This window comes from Sceloporus undulatus, chromosome 2 (assembly GCF_019175285.1).
Source record: "Sceloporus undulatus isolate JIND9_A2432 ecotype Alabama chromosome 2, SceUnd_v1.1, whole genome shotgun sequence".
Classification (NCBI taxonomy): domain Eukaryota; kingdom Metazoa; phylum Chordata; class Lepidosauria; order Squamata; family Phrynosomatidae; genus Sceloporus; species Sceloporus undulatus.
In genome coordinates, this window is record NC_056523.1 from 79,083,168 (window position 1) to 79,104,806 (window position 21,639).

The following is a 21,639-nucleotide window of genomic DNA, read 5'->3' on the forward strand; positions in this document are numbered from 1 at the left end:
ATTTCAGCCACATCTACATCTATCCTCCTGTCATTCTCCTCATCTATTTCAGCCACATCTACATCTATCCTCCTGTCATTCTCCTCATCTATTTCAGCCACATCTACATCTATTCTCCTCATCTATTTCAGCTACATCTACCCTCCTATCATTTTCCTCTTTCATTTCAGCCACATCTATATCTATCCTCCTGTCATTCTCCTCATCCATTTCAGCCCCATCAACATCTGTCCTCCTGTCATTCTCCTCATCCATTTCAGCCACGTCTACATCTATCCTCCTGTCATTTTCCTCATCCATTTCAGCCATATCTACATCTGTCCTCCGTGTCAGAGCCCCCATCCATTTATTATTATTATTAAGGAATAATAATAATAATAATAATAATAATTTCTTTCACTGCAAAATAATCAGTGTAGAAGCTGTTGGTTTACTTGGAAGTAAATCCTTTGGATCTGAAGGAGACCCATTTTGGAGGAGTGCAGAAATGATCTGGTTTCTCTTATTCTCCATGGTCCCTAAAATACCACCTCCCTGAATCCAATCCACTCTCCTTCCCTTTGTAACAGTTGTCTTCTCTTAGGTTGCATCTGCACTGGGGAAATAACCCAGCTGTGGAATTCTGGGAACTGTAGTGTCGTGATATATTGAGCCTTCTCTGCCAGAGAGCTCTGGTGCCTCAACAAACTAATAAATTATTATTATTATTATTATTATTATTATTATTATTATCATTTTCAAAACAATTTTTTGGTTTTTTATTATAAATTATTATAATTATTCTCCATGGTCCCTAAAGTGTCACCTCCCTGAATCCAATCCACTCTCCTTCCCTTTGAAACAGTTCCCTTCTCTTAGGTTGCATCCACACTGGGGAAATAACCCAGTTTGACTCCACTTTCACTGTTCTGGCTCAGTGCTATGGAATTCTGGGAGTTGGAGTTTGTTGCTGCCCCCAGCCTCCGATGGCCCCCTCCATTGCCCCCATCTCTCCCCCAGCCTCCTGTTTCATTCCCTTCACGTCTGTCATCTACATCTAAATCTACCCTTCCAAGCACCGGAAGCAAATAGGACAAAATTGCAGTACAGCATCATGGGAAATGTGGGACCTTGGAGGTTTGGGGGGTGTAGCAGGATGGAAACAAAGTTGCATTCCACAACAGACCAATTTGGAGTGAAATCGAAGTGAGCTTAGAAGCAATTTTTGTGAATTCACTTGTTACCGAATTCACCAAAATGAGGAGTCACTGCAGATTCACTGTGGATCCGCCTTGGAATGACCCCCCCCATAGAAAGCAATCACGTGTGATAACACATCATGTTTCAACGTGAATTCACATGGGTGGACCCGCAGTCACATTGGAACAGAGCTGCAAAACCCTCCATGTGATAAGGCTCTGTGATTGCTGGGAGAGGAAGAGGAGCAGAATCATGCCCATTCACACCACTTGACTGCCTGAGGAGCATAACTGCAGAGGACGGGACCTATCACATAAAAGCAGTAATGAAACAGTAGCAAGACTGAAAGCCTGTTGATGGGAAGTCGAAGGCTTTCATGGCCAGCATCCATAGTTTTTTGTGTTTTTTTCGGGCTATGTGGCCATGTTCTAGAAGAGTTCTAGAACATGGCCACATATCCCGAAAAAAACACAAAAAACCTATTGATGGGGTTTGCTCATCAGTGGAAAGGTACATTACAGTAACAAATAAAAGGCAAAGCAGCAGCAGGGCAGGTAGGATATCATGTGATAAGTACTGGCCAAAGACATTTTTATCCTTTTAAATTCTGCTTTCCTAGCTTTGTGTGATAAAGTCCTGAAGCACCAGAGGAGCACTCTGGCTGAGAACTGTCAGTGTCCCTCCCTAAACGGACAGTCCTAAGACAGAAGCATGGCAGTTTAGGTGGAATCATAATGATATAATTCTGTAGTGTGAGTGGGCTCCTGGAGTGGGATAGGAGGCTTCAACCCTCTGTTATGGTCCATATCTTCCCCTTTCTTATGGGAGCCTCCCATTACCATGATGTGCAGGTCACCTGAGAGTTGGATTGGGATCATAGTAAAAAGCAAATGATTAAACGCCTCCCTATATCCATATTAGGGTACTCATCCATATCAAGAGACATACTTCTGCACTTTACTTTTAAACAGCCACTTGTTGTTGTTAACTGCAAGATGACTGCGAATTATGATGACCTTATGAATGAGAGACCTCCAAGTCATCCTATCATCAACAGCCCTGCTCAGGTATTGCATACTCAGGGCTATGGCTTTGTTCATTGAGTCCGTCCATCTGTAATGTGGTCTTCCTCTTTTCCTGCTACCTTCTCATGCATTATTTTCTTTCTTAGTGAGTCCTGCCTTCTCATACGATTTCCAAAGTACAACAGTCTCAGTTTAAATGTCCTGGTTTTTAGGGAGAGTTCAGACTTGATTTGCTTTAGGATCCATTGATTTGCCTTCTTAGCAGTTCATGGTATCCGTAGAACTCCAGCACCACATTTCAGATTACGTGGTTTTCTTCCTATCAGCTTTCTACACTGTCTGCCTTTCACAACTGTACATAGAAATGGGAAATGCAATGGCATGGACAATCCTAACTTTGATATTCAATTATATATCTTTACACTTCAGAATCTTGTCTAGTTCCTTCATAGCCGACCTTTCAAGTCCTAGTCTTCTTCTGATTTCCTGACTGCAGTCTCCATTCTGATAAATGACTGAGCCCAGTGTGGAAAAGTTTGAACTATTTCAATGTCTTCATAGTCTACTTTAAAGTTATGTAAATCACCTGTAGTCATTAATTCTGTTTTTGGAACACTCAGCTATAAATCTGCCTTTGCACTTTCTTCCTGGACTTTCTTCAGTACTCGTTCCAGATCATTACTGTTTTCTGTTAGCAGTATGTTGTGGTGTCATCTGCATATCTTAAACTGTTAATGTTTCTTTCCCCAATTTTTACACCTTGTTTCTCCCGATCCAATGCTGTTTTATATATGACATGCTCAGCGTACAAATTAAACTGGTTGGGTAATAAAATGCAGCCTTATTTGACCCCCTTGCTTGTTAGAAGCCATTCTTTTTCTCCATATTCTGTCTTGATGGTTGTCTCTTGTCCTGATTACAGGTTATGCATCAGGACAATCAAATGTGGCACGCCCATTTCTTTAAGTGTAATCAATAATTTTTAAGGGTCTACAAAATCAAAGGCCTTGCTATAATCTATAAAGCACAGGGTGATTTTCTTCTGATGTTCTTTGGTGTACAGTATTATCCAGTGTATCTTTGTAATATGATCCCTAGTGCCTCCTACTTTCCTGAACCCAGCTTGTACATTTGGCATTTCTCACTCCATATATGATAAAAGTCTTTGTTGTAGAATTTTTAATATCACATTGCTTTCATGGGAGAGTAATGCATTGGTCCTGTGGTTACTGCAATCCCTAATTCCTTCTTTCTTGAGGACTGGAATATTTATTGAGCATTTCCAGTTTGTGGGCCATTCTTCCACATTTATGGACAGATTTTAGTTGTCTCTATAGCTTAAATCAGCTCTCTTGTTATTTCATCTGTTCCTGTTGCTTTATTTCATCCTTTCATCTATTTTATATAGTTCTACAGTGTCTTGTTTCCATCATCTTTTTATTTCTGCTTGGTCATATAATGTGTTCCCCTGCTGGTCATAGAACATCCCCGCTCTTGGTTTAAATTTCCTTTTGATTTTTTAGATCTTGTGGAAGGGGTTTCTTGTTCTTCCTCTTTTTTTGTAATCATCTTCTGTTTCTCTACATTGCTTCTTATAGGACCGGTACAGACGGGCCTCGTGGCATGTCTTGATGACGTGCTAGGGCTGTCTCAGGGCGTCACTTCCAGATGCCCTGCAATCCTAGCACGTATTCCGTATGTCAAAATGGCGACGCCCTGTAAAGATGGGGACCACCATTTTGATGTGATGGATGTTTAGCGTCCGCAAGTTGCACCACCATTATGATGTTGTGAGTGTGCCATTGGTGCACTGCGGCATCATAATAGCGCCGCAAGAAAAACCCACTTTTTGCAGGTTCTTTTTGCTCCGCAGGAAAATCCTGTGGTCTGGAGGCTGCAGCTTCCCCGCGGAGCAAAACCAGGCGTCGGGAGACTTTTTTGGGCGGTCTGTGCCATAGTTGTTTTTCTTCTCCCTGCATGCACGTTGTTGAATAGTTCCATATAGGTTTCTACTTTCTTTTTTAATTCCTCTCTGACAGTCCAGAGTTCTAGCGGCTCCTGGTCATATTAGGCTTAACAGTGCAAATCTATTTTTTACATTATTTTAAAATCCAGCAGGGATGTTCTTCATGTTGTAATTTGACACAATGATTAATTTAGTGTTTTTCTTTACCTTTACTCTAATTTTTGATATTAGCAGTTCATGATCTGTGCCAGACTAAATTACTGCACTACACTCATATAATGCTGCTTTCCACTTTGACTGTATTGGTTGCCTCCTGTTACACTCTGGAATTTGCAGTTTAAGGAGGTGCATTTAGAATTCTCAGCCAGAGAGCTCTTAAGCCTCACTGAACTGCAAACCCCAGAATGCCACAGGAGGCAGCCAGAGCAGTAAAAGTGGAATAGAAGCACTATAAGAGTATAGTGTGATAATGCCGAGAATCTACTCCTGGTCTTGTTTTTGCAGAGAATGGAGCATCTCCATTTTCTGCTTCCATTAGTCTATGTGGTTTGTGCATTGTCCATCAGGTGATGTCCATGTATATGGTTTCTTCTTTGCTTTCTTTAATAATTTGTTTGCGATGAACAAACAGTCTCTCAAAATTCAATCAGTCCCTTTCTTGCTTCATTTCTTGATCCTAAGCCAATTTTTCCTAAAATCTTTGATAGTGCTCTTTCTTACTTTTGCATTTCAGTCATCTATGATAAACAACAAGTTTTGTTTCAGTATGTTATCAATTTCCTCCTGGACTCCAGCACAGAATCTTTCAATTTCTTCCTCTTCTCCCTCTGTAGTTGGAGCATAAGTGTGGATTATGATTATATTGGTGGATTTTCCCTGAAGTTATTCAGTCAGACTTTCCATTATATCCTTTGATTGCTTTTGCTACATCGCTTCTCACAATTAATGCCATTCAGTTTCTTGTTAGATTTTCATTTCCTGACTAAAACACTGAGTAATTACTTGATCATAAATGTTCTGTTCCTGTCCACTTTAGCTCATTCACCCCAAGTATTGCAATGTTTAGACATTCTGTTTCTTATTTTACAATGTCTAGTTTCCCCTGACCCATGCATCTCACATTCCATGTTCCTGTAATATTTGTTGTGCAGCTTTGGATTTTTGTTTCACCTTGGAGTGTGTCAACACAGAACATCTTTTTGATTTGACTCTAGTTGCATCATAGACACTACACTACTTGTAGTTGTCCTCTGCTGTACCCCAGGAATTTGTTGAGTGTCTTCTGACTTCAGATTAATCTTCTGGCATCATCTCTTGTTTCTTTTTTGATTGTTGATTTCGATGATGATTTGATCACCATAGGGTTTTCCTTGTAAAAGACATTTAACTTCCTTCTGCGTTAACTGTGGTGCTCCTGCCAATGTTTCTGAGGGATACTCTACCAGTGTCACCCCCCTCCCCACTTCTGCTAGTGCCCAGTAGCTGTTTGGCACATTTATTCTGGCTTTTCAGCAAAAAAGAGACCCTACAAGCAGCACTGCTACCATCAGTGGATCCTCTTGCCTCATAGGAGGATGCAATCCCACCACCACAGAAAGGTAATGCTAACAGGGAGAGTGGTGTTGAGTCTAGTTTATTATGACCATTGTTTTCCAGTTTATTGTTTGCTAGTCTTCTAGTCACACCACAATCTTGTTTACAAATTAGAAGCCATTCTTCATTATTCTCTACTAGCCTTGAAATGTCTGTGTTATCCATTTGTGTAACTCCTAGCTATCATATCAGCGGATCAGTATAGAAACCTGGCACTAGTTGAATAAGAAGGTACATGTGTCAAAGAAATAACTTCATCTCACTCCTCTGTAAACTGCAAGCTTTGTATCTAGGCTTTGTAAAATCCAGACTGTCAGAAATAGATGTGGAGAAATAGTCTCTTCCACAAATCTAGCCTGGGTTGTTATGTTATCCTGTTATGGCAAAACAACAAAGAGTCTTGCGATACCTTAAAAGTGAACAAATTTTGTTTGGCCAAAGCTTTCAAGGACAAAAGCCATCAGATGAAATTATTAAGTGGGCTACAATCCCTGAAAACTTATGTAAAATAAAATTGTTAAAGTTTTTGAAGACTTATTCAAGTCTTCAACACAGTCTTTAAGGTGTCACAAGACCTTCTTGTTTTCTCTCTATTTGTGCTCCCCCCCCTTTTTTTTTTTTTTTTACACAACCTTGCTGGTGGAACTTTCAATACATAGTCTACCCAAAACTTTAAAAGTTACTTTTTGGGACTTCAGGTCTCAGAATCTCCCACTGGCCATACTAGGTAAGCATTCTGGACATTGTAATCCAAAAAAGATAATTTTTCAGGCTGTGGAACCACCCTCTTGGCTGTGCTCTTGAATGTAAAGAAAATGAGCTAGAAAGGTGCAGGAGATTCTGTTCCTCAGTTACAAAATGGCAGCTGTTCTTGGGTAATTGAATCCTTGAAGTAAGATTGGACTGCCATTCCATCCAACTTCCATACATGGAATGAGAGGTGGGTGCTATCTTGTCCTTTGTCTGAGGCAGCCAAATGTCTTAGGTTGGCCCTGCACTGAAAATGCGAGTACCATGGCAATTCTGTGCCTGTGAAAGCTGCATCATGCCACCTCTATAAATAATACACATTTGAGCACAGTTACTACTTCTTTGACATTCTTATTTTTGTCCTTGCTAGTCCTGGGGAAGTACAGGATGTTGTGCAGGTAATTTAAACCCAAACTCCTAAATTCTAGAGCCCAGTGTATATGTAATATAAGACTTGTATTAGAGGTCAATATCAGGTTACAGGATTGTGTACACTTTACAGTTTTTCCTCCTCTCACTGCTTGCTCTCCCAATTCTCAAGTATTCCAAAAACTAGATTTGGAGAGGCACCAACATTGCTTTAACATTGGTCAGACATAACACAGAACTGTATGGCAAGGGTGTGGTGTGGAATTGTCACATAAGAAGAAAGAGATGGAGAAGGAGGAGGGGGTGGCATGTACAGTCCTGCCATCTGATCTTATTTTTCAAGCATAAGGCCAGTATTAAATCACAGCTGTGCTAGCCATAGATTTCTTATGCATCTTAAGACTCTGTTCTGTGAGATTTCCCCAAGAATGCCTTGCAGTCTTTCAAGTATATAAGGGCTAAGAGACATGTATTTCCTGATAAGAAAAGGTAGGATTCTTAGAGATCCATCGTGGTATAGTGGTTTGAGTATTGGACTAGGACTCTGCAAGACCAGCGGTCAAATCCCTGCTCAGTCATGAGAATCCACTGGGTGACTTTGGCAAGTCACACTCTCTCAGTTGAAGAAGAAGGCCATGGCAAGCCTCCTCTGAATAGATCTTGACAAGAAAGCCTTAGGTTATAGTCACCATAAGTTGGATTCAATCTGAAGGCACATGATAGCATTTGGACATGGGGTAGGGACCTTTGTACCTCCAGCTGTTTTAGTTTTCAGCTTCCAGGAGCCACAGCCAATAGGGCCAATGGTAAGGGATTATGAGAATTGTAGTAAAAAATATCTGGAGTCACAAAGGTTCTATATTCTTGCTCTGTGTCCAGTATCAAAGTCTATGCCTTTCTGTGTTGGCCTGCACAAAGCCTATGCTGTATCCTATGTCATGTATGCTGCCTTTTATTAAACTCTGGAATCACTTTGGTTTCATTCCTATTGAGATCCTTTCTCTTTTACTTTATCATTCTTCCTCTTCCTGACCATGAATAATTTTGCAATTCAGGATAATGACATCCACTTGGACTTCATCACTACTGCAGCCAATCTGCGAGCTGAGAACTATGGCATCCCTCCCATTAGTAAACTCCAGGTGAGGGAAACACACTCAGTTTGTAGAGTCATTCCTTCATTTCTAGTGAATTCTAGGAAACAAAATGGAGGTGGGGATGGGAAATATATCAGCACCCATGTCTTTCCTTTCAGCAGGTTCAAGGAGATGTGTCTGCAAGAATGGTAGTCTCTTGCAGTTTGATTCAGAGAGAAAAGAGTGGGGTGGTGGGATTGGAACATCATAGTGTGAGAAATAAGGTGGTTGATTCTGACATCTCTTTTGCCACTTCTTTTCCAGTACTTCTCTTCCACTGCCCACCTGTACCCATTGCAGTGTGTTTACCCTAGTATCCTCCCCTTCTACAATAATTTGGCACTCTTTCCTATTGCCCTTGTGCTGACTGTCTCCTTTTATTTTGACAGGCCAAGAGAATAGCTGGAAAGATTGTCCCTGCTATTGCCACAACCACAGCAGCTGTAGCTGGCCTGGTATGCCTGGAACTTTACAAGCTGGTGTGGGGACACAGGAATCTCAACTCCTATTGTACCAGCTTCCTGTGGCTCTCGGAGCCCTTGCTTAATCGAGTTTATCCCCTGTCAGCTCCACAGTCATACAAGGTGAGAGGCTGGTGGTGGTTTGGTAGTGTTTGTTTATTTATTTATTTATTTATTTATTTATGCCCTCTTCTTCAGTCAAAAAGCTATCAGAGCAGATTACATTTTTTTTACATTAGACATTTCCCTGCCCTAAAGGAAGAGTGGATGGCAGAGAGGCAGTGACAGGCGTCCATGTTCTGGGTTTTCAGATGGATGCTTGTTCTTTGCAATCAAGGTTAACACTCATGGGACACTGGGAAGGGAATAGGCAAAACACAGGCCTGAGGCCACCTGTACCTGACCCTCTCAGCTGCTTGTGAAATCCCCACTTCCCAGGGCTCCCTAGACTTCTGCTTTCTGCCCATCAGAAGAGTTGAATTTCTTTTCCAGGAGAGGCATTTCACTTTTTAAATAGGTTACGCTGGTCACTGCACTGTTTAATATGAAAAAATATCGATAGACTAGGTTTAGTATTACACTATGCTGTTTTAGTGCTATTATTCCATTTTAACTGCTATGGCTACCTCCTGTGGAATCCTGGGATTGGTAGTTTTTAGGAAGGGGAATTTAGAATTCTCATCCAGGAAGCTCTTGGAACTCACTAAACTACAAATCCCAGAATTATACAGGATGTTGCCATGGCAATTAAAGTGGAATAACAGTGCTGTAATAGTATAATATTGATCTACAGCAGCTATTTAGTTGCAAGTGCATAACTAAGTAATGTCTCCTGGCCAGACTCTCCTACCATCTCACCTTAAGAGCCAGCAGCTGCACTGAGCGAAAGAGGTCTGTTCAACTGATGATTGGGGTTCAAGGAGAACATTTCCAGCCCCCTCCCCCCAATAAGTGAGGTTGTGACAAGGAATTACAACAGTAGTCCTGCTTTTGATCATTGCACCAACCTTACTGGCTGGTGGCAAGGGGCTGGAAACATCTTCCTTTTTGGCTGTTAATGTGGGCTTGAGGGGGCATTTAGGCAATCTTACAGAATGAGACCATTCACACTGCGCAATGGTAGTGCTACTATTCCACTTTAACTGCCCTAGTTCCATCCTGTGGAATCCTGGGAATGGTATTCAGATGAGACACTAGAGCTCTCTAGCCAAGAATTCTAAGCAGCGCTTCCTAAATTGTAAATCCCAAGATTCCATAGGACGGAACCATGGCAGTTAAAGTGGAATAATAGTATTATAATTGTGTGGTGAGAATGGGCCCTAAGACAACATTATCTTATTGGATACAGAGCAGCTATGGGCCTGTAGCTCTAGTTTACAAATCCATAACTTCAATAGAGAACCCAAGCTTCCAATTGAAAAATCTGGTCACTTCAATTTTTTGTTTGCACTTCTGGCAATCTATTAACGTTAATACCAAATTATGGGTCCATTATTGTTTACAAATGGGAGAAGAATAGGAGAAGTGTGTGGGGTTGTGATAATCTTCTCTCCGATTGCGTGATTAACACAGTTTAACAATGGGAGAAAGACACTTGCCTCCTGTGTGATAAACTCCTTAGAGTAATCTAGGAGCAGACTTGTTTCTTTCCCTATGATTAGTCCTGCATTGTGTACTCTGTGTTGCATTAATACCAGGAACACACTTTTTTTTTAAAATAAATAAGAACTCCCATAAACCCCAGACAGCAGGGCGGGTTGTTAGGGATTATTGGTGTTGTCTGGCCTACCTGGATGTCTTTGGGTTGTCTAGTCCTTAGTGAGAAGCTCTGTACTTGGGGCCCACTCATTTCTTTGGGAGACCAGATAGAAGTGCAGGACATAGCTCACTTCAAGTTTAACTTGAACTATTTTTGCTGTTTCCCCCCATCAGCCGTTAATAAAAACAGCAACAAGGACCTCACTTTTGTTGCATGCTCCAAAGTGCTGCTAACAGCTGTTCTGGACTTTACAATAGCTACCTGGATGTTAAACCTCTGTATTGCTACACTGCTGCTGTAATGTCTGATGCAGAAGTGTATCTTCATGTCCCACCTCTGAATCTTTTCAACATAAGTTTCCCCTAACAGCAGCAGTGGCACAATGAGAAGCACAATCGGTTTGAATATTTAGGTGGCTGTGGTGCAATTCTGCTTTCAGATAACATGGTTGCAGTCCACTCCCACAGTGGCCAACAATACTTCAGTCCTGAAAGTTGACCAGGTAGTCACAACCCCCAGCATTAATGAGTCATCAACCCATAATCTAGATTATATTTCTATTCAGGAGGATGTGTCAGAAAGGCTGGCTGCCCATCCCATAGCTTTTAGCACATGGGTGTGAGTGACTTTCAGACTGTGGAGGGAGCCTTCCTAGCCCATCCCTTCTGTCTTGGATCTGGGTGCTTAGCTGCTTGCCATGATCTGGTGTGAGGGGTGGGGGAAGGAAGGCTGCTCCTTCTCAGCTGCTGACCCTGCCTTTCCTGAGCCCCTTCTGGCAGACAGACGGTGGGGAGATCTAGTTTCAGAAGCCAGTGCCTGGAGTGTGTATCAGGCTAGCAGCAGCATAGGAAAGGTAAGGCTGCCTGTGAGCTGTCAGACACAGGAAGTGGTCTTTAACCTGCAGCTGACATGCACAGCTGGTGCCAAGCTGCACACTGATGTGGAACTCTGGCTCAGTTGTTTTTTGCCCCTAGCCCTACCACCCTGCTTTCCTTTGTCTTCAATCCCTGGTTCCAAAACCAGACCACTCTAGATGCATCTGTAGACTCCCTGGGTGTTCTGAATGGCTGTGAGTGTGGAGTGTTCATCAGAGGTGGAAACCCTGGAGAGTTTCCATGAAAGAAAGAAGCAACTGTTGTTAGTGAACTCAAGTATGGTGCCGGTCTGAGGCAAAACATTGCTGGTCTCCTCCTCCCCGATAATAGATAACTTTAAGAAACTCTAGCTTAAAAGGCTTCATGAGAAAATACAATGCTCAAATACTCATTTATTTTGTGCCTTGTATAGGGGCTGGTCTGTGGCCTGATGTGCCCCCTCAAACCACATGGCCTTGTAGTTGTAGACACACCATAGATGTCTGGTAGGTATCCTGAGTGTTGCAAAGAAGAGTTCTGTTCTGCCCTTCCCCTATGTCACCTTCAGCTAATGGATAAACTGTTTATGAATAATAGGGGTAAGAGTGCCATTATTGCCAAAAGTAATTCCAGGTAGCAGGATTATTTGTTAACCAGCTTGTAAGTGTGTAAGTGTGTCATCTTGCAAGTGTGTCAAGTGTGCACATGTGTCAGAAGTACCAGAGAATATCAAAATGTTCCTTTTTGCTGTTCATTGCATCTGATCTGTCATGGAGGGAAATGTTTTCTATGTATCCCACTGTTCTACCACAGCCAGTGGTAGGCTTTCTTCAGGAAATGATTCAGCAAGAGACCATTTACACAAGAGGTCATTTGTTTATTGCATTTCTATCTGATCATTCCTCCAATTAATTGAGAATATCACTAATAGATTTCCCAGACTACCTGTTAGGTAGGCTCAATGCTAGTTAGCTCAGAGATTACACTGGACATATTTGGAGTCTTCCATAACGTTGAGGCCTCTCACCCATTCCTTTCCCTATTATTTTTATTATTTGTTGTAGTTATGTGCCTTCAAGTCATTTCTGACTTATGGCAAACCCTAAGGCGAACCTGTCACCAGGTTTTCTTGGCAGGTTTTTTTCAGAGGGGTTTTGCCATTGCCAACCTCTGAAGCTGAGAGTGTGTGACTTGCCCAAAGTCATCTAGTGGGTTTTATTGCTCAGTGGGGGGGGATTCAAACCCTGGTCTCAGGCTGTGTTGCCTTTAGTGCCATTCTGGAATGGCTTCTATATAGCAACTTCTTAAGATAGAGAAAGTTACTTTTTGGACTATTGTTCTTGCAATCCTCAGACTGACATGGCTTAAGCATTAAGCTTTTCTTTCATCTGAGATGACCATATGAGGACCTGCAATTTTAGGACTGATACAGATAAGTGTAGGGATAGATATGCACATTCTCATATACACATACACACATGTACGTATACACATACAACTATGTACACACAGAGAGAGAGGCTTTGAGTTTCCTTCTTCTTTTGTATCAGCTCTAGTATACCAACCTGAAGACTTCACTTTTGCATTCATCTTAGATTTGTTGGAACTGGGACCAGTTTTGGCTTCACTGCAAAAAAAACCCCTCCCTTTTCTAGAGAGAGAAACCAGAGCTGGAATCAGGGGGGGAAAGTGAGGGGGGAGCAAGAAGCTAAATTAAGAACGTCTGTTTGAATAGAAGCCTTTTTGTCTTGAGTTTATGGAGTGCGAGGCTGGGGCTTCCTGCTACACAGGAAGCGCAGATTGGAACCAGATTTTTTTTCGGGGGGGGGGGGATAGGCAGGAAGAAAGGGAGGGCAGCGCTTCCATCTTCAGTGATTTCCATAGCATCTCTCTCTCTTTCTCTCTCTCTCTCTGGGCGCCTCTGTTCCTCCTCCCAGTTCAGATCATGCTGGACAGCCTTAGGGCTCACTTAGCATACACACACTCCATCTAGCATTGCCAAATGGCCTGTATTTTTAAAGGATTTCTCAGATTTCTAAACAGTGTAGTTCTGTAGAAGGACCCTATCAGCATCAAAGCATTCATGGGAAAGTCTGTGTGGGGGTTTAATGTTTGTGAAGTTCAGAAACTGAATTTGGAACCCAGGTCTGTAGTGTGAACTCTTCAAAATGTGAAGGAAACTCTATTGATGTGGCAGGATGTGATGAGGCCACAGTGGCATAGATTAGAGGTAGACTTAAAGAAGAAGTGGATACACTGGTAGATCTCTGGGTAATTTGCAGTAGTCTCACAAGAGACTGGGGTTCCCAATTGTTTGCAAATAGGTCCCTTTTCCTGTGCTGCTCCTCATGCCTGGAATCTCCTTCCCACACAGTTAAGAACTATTACTGTACTTCCTTGGCTAATATTAAGACCAAATTGAATACACTCTTGTTTAGGGAGGCATTCCAAATTACTGGTTATTAATCTGCTGCTTACTTTGTCTTTATTGTATACTAGTTAGTATTATTTTAGAGATATTTTGATCATGTACGTTGGTTGGTTTTTGTGCGACTGGACTGCCATTTCAGTTCTAATACTGATGGCAAACCTGTAAGCTAAACGTGTGCTGAGGTGTGCTCTGTTTCTACCCCATCCCATAACTGTTATACGCTAGTCTCTTTGGGAATCTGTAATTCTATGAAAAAAACAAATAAAATATCATGTGCCTGCATTTGTCCACCCCTTGTGTTGGTAGTACTCTAGTTAATAGGAACAGTGGCGGCAGCAGTAGGGGGCAGTAAGTCCTGGATTCTGCATTGGTCATCCCAGGACCATATGGGGCAAATCCAGTTTGCTTACATTTTCAGGAGCAAAAGAAGGCCTGCACTCAAATCCTTAATCTATTCCTGAATCTGCAAATGTGAAATTTAGCTGACTCAAAACCAAGACAGAGAAGTGATCATGAAGTCAGCAGCACCAGGGAAGGGAGAGCCGAGGAATACCATCAGAAGATGGAAAAGAAAGCTCTTTGTATGTGTGATTTGCAAACAGAAATTAAGAGCTGTGCTGGGTCCAGGAACTTGTGGAGTTGATTAAACAGCATATGGGAATCATTAGTTAGTAAGGGCTAGCAATTGGGGGAAGGGAGCTCTTATACTGGCGCCAAAGGACCCCCCCCAACCAAATAGATTTGTTGGACCTTTGCTCCTCAGTGCTGGAGCAGATTGATGGGAGACATGGAGGCTTGAATGAAAGAAAACCTAAGCAACGGAAGGCAATGGCACGGCACTAGTTTGTCCAGGCTGGAGTGAGCAACTGACCAAATGTTGCTGACTTCAGTTCCCATCATCTCCCACTGCATTGTCCACACTGGCTAGTGCTGATGGGTAGTCACGTGATCTAAACATGCATTACTCCTGCTTTAGAATAAGAGCCCAGTAGCTTGTCTTTCTACTCTGCACCTTCATTTTGATCTTAGAATCTTAGAACTGGAAGGGACCATAAGGGCCATCTAGTGCAGCCCTGCCATGCAGGAGTAAACAGCTAAAGCACTTCTGAGATAAGGGCTTCCAACCTCTACTTAAAGACTTCCAAAGAAGGGGAGTCCGCCACTTTCTGAGGCAGTCTATTGTCAAACAGTTCTTACAGTCAACAAGTTCTTCCTAGTGTTTAGGTGGAATCTCTTTTCTTGTAATTTGAATCCTTTGATTTGTGTTCTAGGCTATGGTACAGCAGAAAACAAGCTCACTCCACCTTCTATATGACACCCTTCAGTATTTAAAGATGGCTATCATGTCATCTCTCAGTCTTCTCTTCTCCAATCTAAACATACCCAATGTGTAAGCCATTTCTCATAACACTTGGACTCCAGACCTCTGATCATGTTGGTTGCTCTCCTCAGGACATGTTTCAGGTTGCCAATATTCTTCTTGAACTGTGGTAGCCAAAACTGGACACTGTTCCATGTATGGTCTGACCAAAGCAGAATAGAGTGGTACTAGACTGGTGCTACCAAAGCAATATGTAGCCCCATGTCTTGAAGTGAAGTGAACTTGCTGTAGATGGTATAAAACTGTGTGATGGTACCAGAATAGTTCCCTTTCTTTGCTAAGGACTCAGCCTGGTCACTTTCCACTTTCCCTACTGTCATTAACTGGGCAGAAAGAGGTGAACAGGATCAAGGTGTATGAAATGGAAGGGCTGAGCAAGAGGTGTTAATGTCTCCAGGTGGATGTGAAGGCCCAAGCCAGCCAAATGGCACTTGGGAAAGAGGGGAGCCTTCCCCCTATGTTGACAATGTAGACAAACAAATGGGATGGCTCATCTCACTCCAAATGTTCAGGATGAAAACTTTTGGCTGTCAGCTTCCCTTTCACCGCCTACTACCTCCCCCCCAAAAAGGAGAGTGTGGTTGGCAGTAGGCAGTGTTGGGGCTTCTCATGTTTCAGCTCAAAACATACACTAAGACAGCTGGGCACTCTCCTGTTTGTCGTGATTTGCGTTGACTTGCATGCATTTCTTCCTGTGCTGTTGGAAATCTATGTCTGGCAGTGTCAACTAACCCACAACACTTGAGTCCTGGTACTTCCTTCTGCCCTCCACTCTATCCCTTTTATTCTTTATTTGTTCTTCTTTCTAAAAGAGGTAGGAAAAGGCTTCCCAGAGCTTGCAGGAAGCCCAAGTAAGCATCGGCCCCTAGTTTCCTCTGTTGCCTGCCCACTCCTCCTTTCTGTAAGGCCTACAGAATCTCAACATATTTTCTTTTAATTCAGCCAGAGGAGAACAATCACCAAAAGAAAAAGGCAAGAACCCCGTTCTTAGGTAAAGGATAGCTCTCTGATTGTTTCCCTCTGATGCAAGGATAGGGGAATGGAATCACATCTGCCATCCTCTAGTCTCCAAGTGTTTAGCATGAGGTCTCAGGGGGCTTCCTTCACATGGGCACCTGTGGTTTATCTAGATAAAAATCCTGCTTCTCTTATGGGATGTGTACATATATAAACCCTGTTGGACAGTGTGGGAGGTAGAGTGAATGAATGAATTTGGACCCTTCACCCCATTCTGCATATTAGGAACAAGATGCTGCTGTAGACAGAGTCAGATCCATGCTCTACCCAGCCCACTTTAATCTTTGAATGGCAGCATCTCTCCAGAGTTTCAAGCATGATTCTTATCCATCTCTATCTGGAGATGGTGGAGATTGGACTGTAGACCTTTGCATTTACCACTTAACTATGGAGTCTTGGCCTGTGCCTAGTGAGAACAAGGCTAATGGTACACTTGGGCTGGAGACTTGTGCAAGGAAACCTGGCTGTACAAGACACGCAGAGGCCAAAGCACACATAGTGATCTCTCTGTGAGATGGTGAAGGCCTCTTCCTACTCCAATTGTTATTTAATGACATGCCAATGATATAACTCAAAGCCTTTTGGGGTAGTAATGATACCCTTGCATGTGTCTCAAAAATGTATGAACAAGGGACGTGTGGTTCTACATTAGTCATGCTTGATGGAGATAATGGGAATTGTAGTCTAATATATCTAGGGAGTGCTGGGTGGGAGAGAGCCGTAGTAAACGGTGCTAGTATGAAAGAAAAAGAGCCTCAGTATGCTTCTTTGTGGGGCAGAGAGAAATGGTCTTCATCCTGCTGAGAAGGAGTTGGGAGAATAATGCAATAGGAGAATCATGTGAGTGGTATACAGAGAAGTATTCCCTTCTCTTGTAAAATCCTAGAACAAAAGTCTGGAGGAATCTAATACAGTATCTGGTAATGCCCTGTGTCTCCATGTTTAAAGCAGGGTGTGTGTACCTTATTTCTGCCATTTCCTGACAAGAAGGCAAATTTACTCAGGAGGCTTGCAGAAATACAGTGGACAAGCCAGCCCTTCTCCTGTTGGCCAGTGAGTTTGCCAAGGACAGTATCTCTTTTGTGCTGTCTGACCCCATGAAGTGTTTTCTGGCCAGGGCACTTCCTGCTGTGAGTTAGCAACTAGGCCCAAAGGGTCTCTTGTTAGAAGACTGGATGCTTCTTGTCCTCCTCTGTCTCTTTCTGCCTAAAGCCAAACAAGCAGGGTAACAATACAGGGGTCTACAAGAATTTTCTGGGTCTATTTCTGAAGAAAAGCATAATTGTACATGAGCAAAGAACCGTCTCAATGTGTCTTGTATAGTACAAGGTTACAGATCATGAATGGACAGAAGTTCCTTCTGTTAGATCCATTGCCAGTTTCTGCATTCAGAAACGGCAAGGCTGGAAAGAACCATTTAGGAGGTCATCTCAAATCAGACTTCCTCTTTTCTGGGGGAGGGTTGTGTTTCTTTGGAAACCTACAGATTGTTTTTTTTTAATACAATGACAACAATTAGGCTAATATTGTACTGTACTTGCAAAAAAATTGGGGGGGGGGGGGAAGAAATACCGGACATGTCAGAATGGATACTCAAGTTATATGATCTAACAGAAACCAATAGACTCACTTGTCTAATTAGAAATTTAAACAGGACTGGCTGACTTTACAATTATATTTGAAACAAGTATAGGGAGAACAAAGTGTATGGGGGAATAGAAGATTAAGAATGGAATACATTTATTATAAAATGTAGTTATGATTGATAATAGTGTAAACTTGAATTTGTATGAGGGAAAATATGAATTAGAACATGGGGAAATAATCTGTAACTAGTTATAGAAAACAAATGAAAAGAGAAGTTTATTTCTTTAATATATCAATGATACTCAGGGAATAGAGGCAAGGAAGTCATTTTATTTGTTTAATTTATAGACGTTTAATATGAGATTACATTGTATATAGAAAGCATTTGTATAGATATGTTTGTCTTTGTTTGTCTGGGATTTGTCTGTGCTTTTACTATTTATATTTATTTTTGTGTGGTTTTGTTTTTTATCAATAATGGAAACCTACAATTTTTGTTTGTTTATTAGAATAGCATTCTGCCCTCTGTCTAAGACACTCAGTGTTTAATCATTAGAATGTCTGTGAGGTTACACTACTGGTCTTTGCAGTAGTACAGTGATAAATGTTGAAGTGTAGAACCTCACCACATCAGTCCTCGTGGTGACAACCCTAAGGAAAATCCAAAAATGCAGGTAATTGTGTTGATTTATCTGTATATCAGATTTCAGCAGCTTTCATTCTATCAGGAGATGGTCTTTGGTTAACCCAGAGGGTCTTGCCCACTCAGTATTAGGCCAGTGCAAAATTCTTTGGATGACAACAGGGGTAGCTCATAGCACTTTGTTGTTAATGAGAAAATCCATTTCTTGTCTACCTAATGGGGAGGATTGCAGCTAAGAGAGAACAGGGGGAGCCAGATGATGTAATAATCCCTTCTAATCAAAAAAATCAGTGGGGTTTTGAACCTAGGAGCCTTGGCTCCATTACACCACTCTGTCTTTGCAACTGATCCAAATCTGGGTTTCCCATCATTCCCATGCTCTTGGGCCTGTTGACTTTGAAGAAACTCCATTGCTTGCCTGTCTGGAATTGCCTTGGTTAATTGAGAAATATATACCATTGGAAATGCTATGCCTGATAGAATTAGTCTAGTTTTATCTTTTATTTTTATTTACTGTTCTTGTGTTCCCTTTGGATAGATTAAAGGGCCGCTTTTTGATACCTAAAACTTCTCCCCTCTGAAGGTATGCTACAATCAGTTCACCTCTTAACCTTTTTCTGATAAGATTAACAGACTGAGTTGATAGGGTCCTTTGTATAAAGATTGCTTTTTCAGAAAACTCCTCTGTTCTAATGTCTGATTGTTCAGTGAATGGTGGAACCTGAATTGGACGTGGTGTCCAGAAGCAGTTGTTGCTTCTGCGTTTGTCTTAAAACCTTTGTTTTACTAAAATAATCCAATCACCTCTACTAATTGAAGTGATCTGATGCTAACATTCTTTGTTCATTGGTATTTATCATACAAGTCAGAGTTTGGACTGCAGCTCTTATAGCCCACCAGCCAGCATAGTCACACTGGCTGGCTGAGGGATTTTGATAGTTGTAGTATAAAAAGGTAATGTTTTCAAACTCTAATTCCCCCAGTAGGGATCATTTAATCTGCAGTCCTGTGCAAACATAGTCACAGTGCAATCTTCTATGTTCATTCAGAAGTAAAATATATCATATTTAATGGAAATTACTCCCTAATCAGAGTATTTAGGATTGCAGCCTTGGAAACAAATCTCCTAGGGACCTATTTCCAAGGAAACAATAAAGATTTGGGAGGCATGGCATTTTGAAATATGTGAGACTGAGATTTAACTCACTTTGCTCTACAGGAGAAGGCCTTGTTTGTGAGCTGACAGAAGAGAGAAGTCTAGGGAAGAAAAACATCAAAGTATAGCTAAATTTTATTAATAACAGAATAAAGGAATGGGTTATATGTAAAAGGGGTGGGTTAAAACTGTTGCCAAACTATTAGGCAGACAGGGATCCTGGGGTCTGTGTGCAGAACCCAGATGTAGAATAAAATAATACTCAAACCCATCAGTAAAAATGCTGATATATAGCCAATAAGTACTAGGCTAAGATACTATAAATCCCAACCAATGAACAGAGTGAAGGGAAATGTTTGACATACAAGATGAAGGTGAAATCAAGTATTTAACAATTCCATAGATACAAATGGGAGGGATAACAGTACATGGCCATTACAAATGAGAAATATGTTAAAATGACCAAACGCGTTTTGACACTAAGTCTTCTTCAGTGGTCAAAGGATGCTGTTGTAACAGCATAGGAGGAATAACAATGTGTGTAGGCACATCCGGTAAAGGTAAGTAATTAGTTGTCCAATATAGACTGTAACCTGGATGTACCACAGCAGAATAAGTCTCGTGATTTTTTTCTTCCCTAGACTTCTCTGTTCTGCCAGACTTTGTTAAGGTTTAGGGCAACACCTCTGTGTTTTTGTCAACTTGTTTGTGGACTGCCTGCCCATACTACAGACATCTTCCAGAGGTGTACTTACTGGGGTGCTCAATAAATAAATAAATAAGTCACCTTATTTGGGTCTCTGCTGTATTTTCATGCACCAGTAAAATGGCCTCTCATCCACAGAAGTGTGTGCCTTAGTAAATGTGTTAGTCTTAAGGTGCTGCAACGCTCTTTGTGTTTACTGCAAGAGACTAACATAGCTCTGGCAACTGCTCTCTTCTCAGTACCACCAGAAGACATGGAGCTGCTGGGACAGGATCGAAGTGCCAGGTTTTGATGCCAAAGGAGAAGAAATCAGCTTGTGGGACCTTTGTAATCATATCCAGGTGAAAAGGATAACAAAGCTAAAGGTTTCATGAATTGAGTCTTGTTGGCACTCAGAGTATGCATGTTGCACTGGCCCATTCTTCTGTTGCATGCTTCTACTGTCCACTCAGAGGGACCCTTAACCCCCTTCATTTTGTATGCCAGAGTTCCAGAAAGGGACCTCACCAGCATCAGGGGAGTGACTACCTGCAAATGCTGATATCCATGAAGGGCCAAAGTACATAGCACCTTGAATGTCCACATGGTACCCTCTTGAATTATCTTCTGCTTAATTGGTGAATACATCAAGGGTTCCCCACCATCACTACATATGCACGTACCTTGTTCTCAATGAGATATTGCCATTCTCTCCAGGTTACTTGGATTATTTCCTATCCAATTCAATATGCTTCCTACACCTTCTGTTTTTCTGGCCGGCCTGATTATACCATCTCACCTCTGTCTCATTCCATATACAGTCACCCCTCCATTTTGGAGGGGGGGATCCGTTTCGGACCATTTAATCAGGACCTCCCTGCAAAAACGGAAACGCGCATATATTCAAACCCCATTGGCTTGAATGACTGTGTGCTCCCACATGTGGGTGAGCACACCATTTTAGCTAATGGGGCTCACCCCTCCACAAATAATTGAAACCGCAGACTTCAAGTCTGTGAAAACAGAGGGGTGACTGTATTTTCTCCCATCTCCATTTAGCCTTTTCCATTTTATTTCCCTCCATTTATTCCTTATGAAACACTGTGATTGACTATATGTGCTCCACTGACTGCATATTTCCTTCCACAGTTTCATTCCATCTTCATCTTCTCCTGCCTTTTTTCATTGCTATTCTCTCCCAGGTTTAAAATGGGGCAGAGCTCTTCCAGTTGCTTCCAGTCATCAGGATTGTTTGTGTGACACTGACTCCTGTCTGCTTTTTTTTTTCCACAGAAGGAACACAGCCTGGTGCCATGGATAATATTATATGGGAGGACTACTCTTTATGATGGGTCCTGGGAGCAAAGTGTGAGAGAACAACAGCTTTCTTATAGGTAGGGGCATTACAGAGCAAAGTTCTCAAGAGCCTGAAGTTTACCCCCTCTTTCAACATTTCCTGAAAAAGAAAAACTAGGGACAGATGTAAGGGTAAAGTGACAGTGACAGCCCTGTGATGTTATCTTCACCACACTGTCAGCCTTCCAGTAACTACCCTGTGACAGAAGGAAAAGTGATATTTGGCCCTCTGTATCCATGGATTTCTTATCCACAAATTCAAGCATCCATGGCTTGAAAATATTAAAGATA

General features: G+C 41.8%; 1 protein-coding gene across 1 annotated transcript in view; it reads left to right on the forward strand.

Annotated features, from left to right (window-relative positions):
- Nucleotides 1-21,629, forward strand: part of UBA7 (ubiquitin like modifier activating enzyme 7) — a 65,198-nt gene extending 43,569 nt beyond the window's left edge. Inside the window, exons 21-24 of the mRNA XM_042454339.1 lie at nt 7,938-8,024; nt 8,408-8,602; nt 20,253-20,354; nt 21,286-21,629. Coding sequence (XP_042310273.1) covers nt 7,938-8,024; nt 8,408-8,602; nt 20,253-20,354; nt 21,286-21,390 — 489 coding nt within the window. The 3' untranslated portion in view covers nt 21,391-21,629. The remainder of the gene's footprint in view (nt 1-7,937; nt 8,025-8,407; nt 8,603-20,252; nt 20,355-21,285) is intronic.
- Nucleotides 21,630-21,639: the final 10 nt, after the last annotated feature.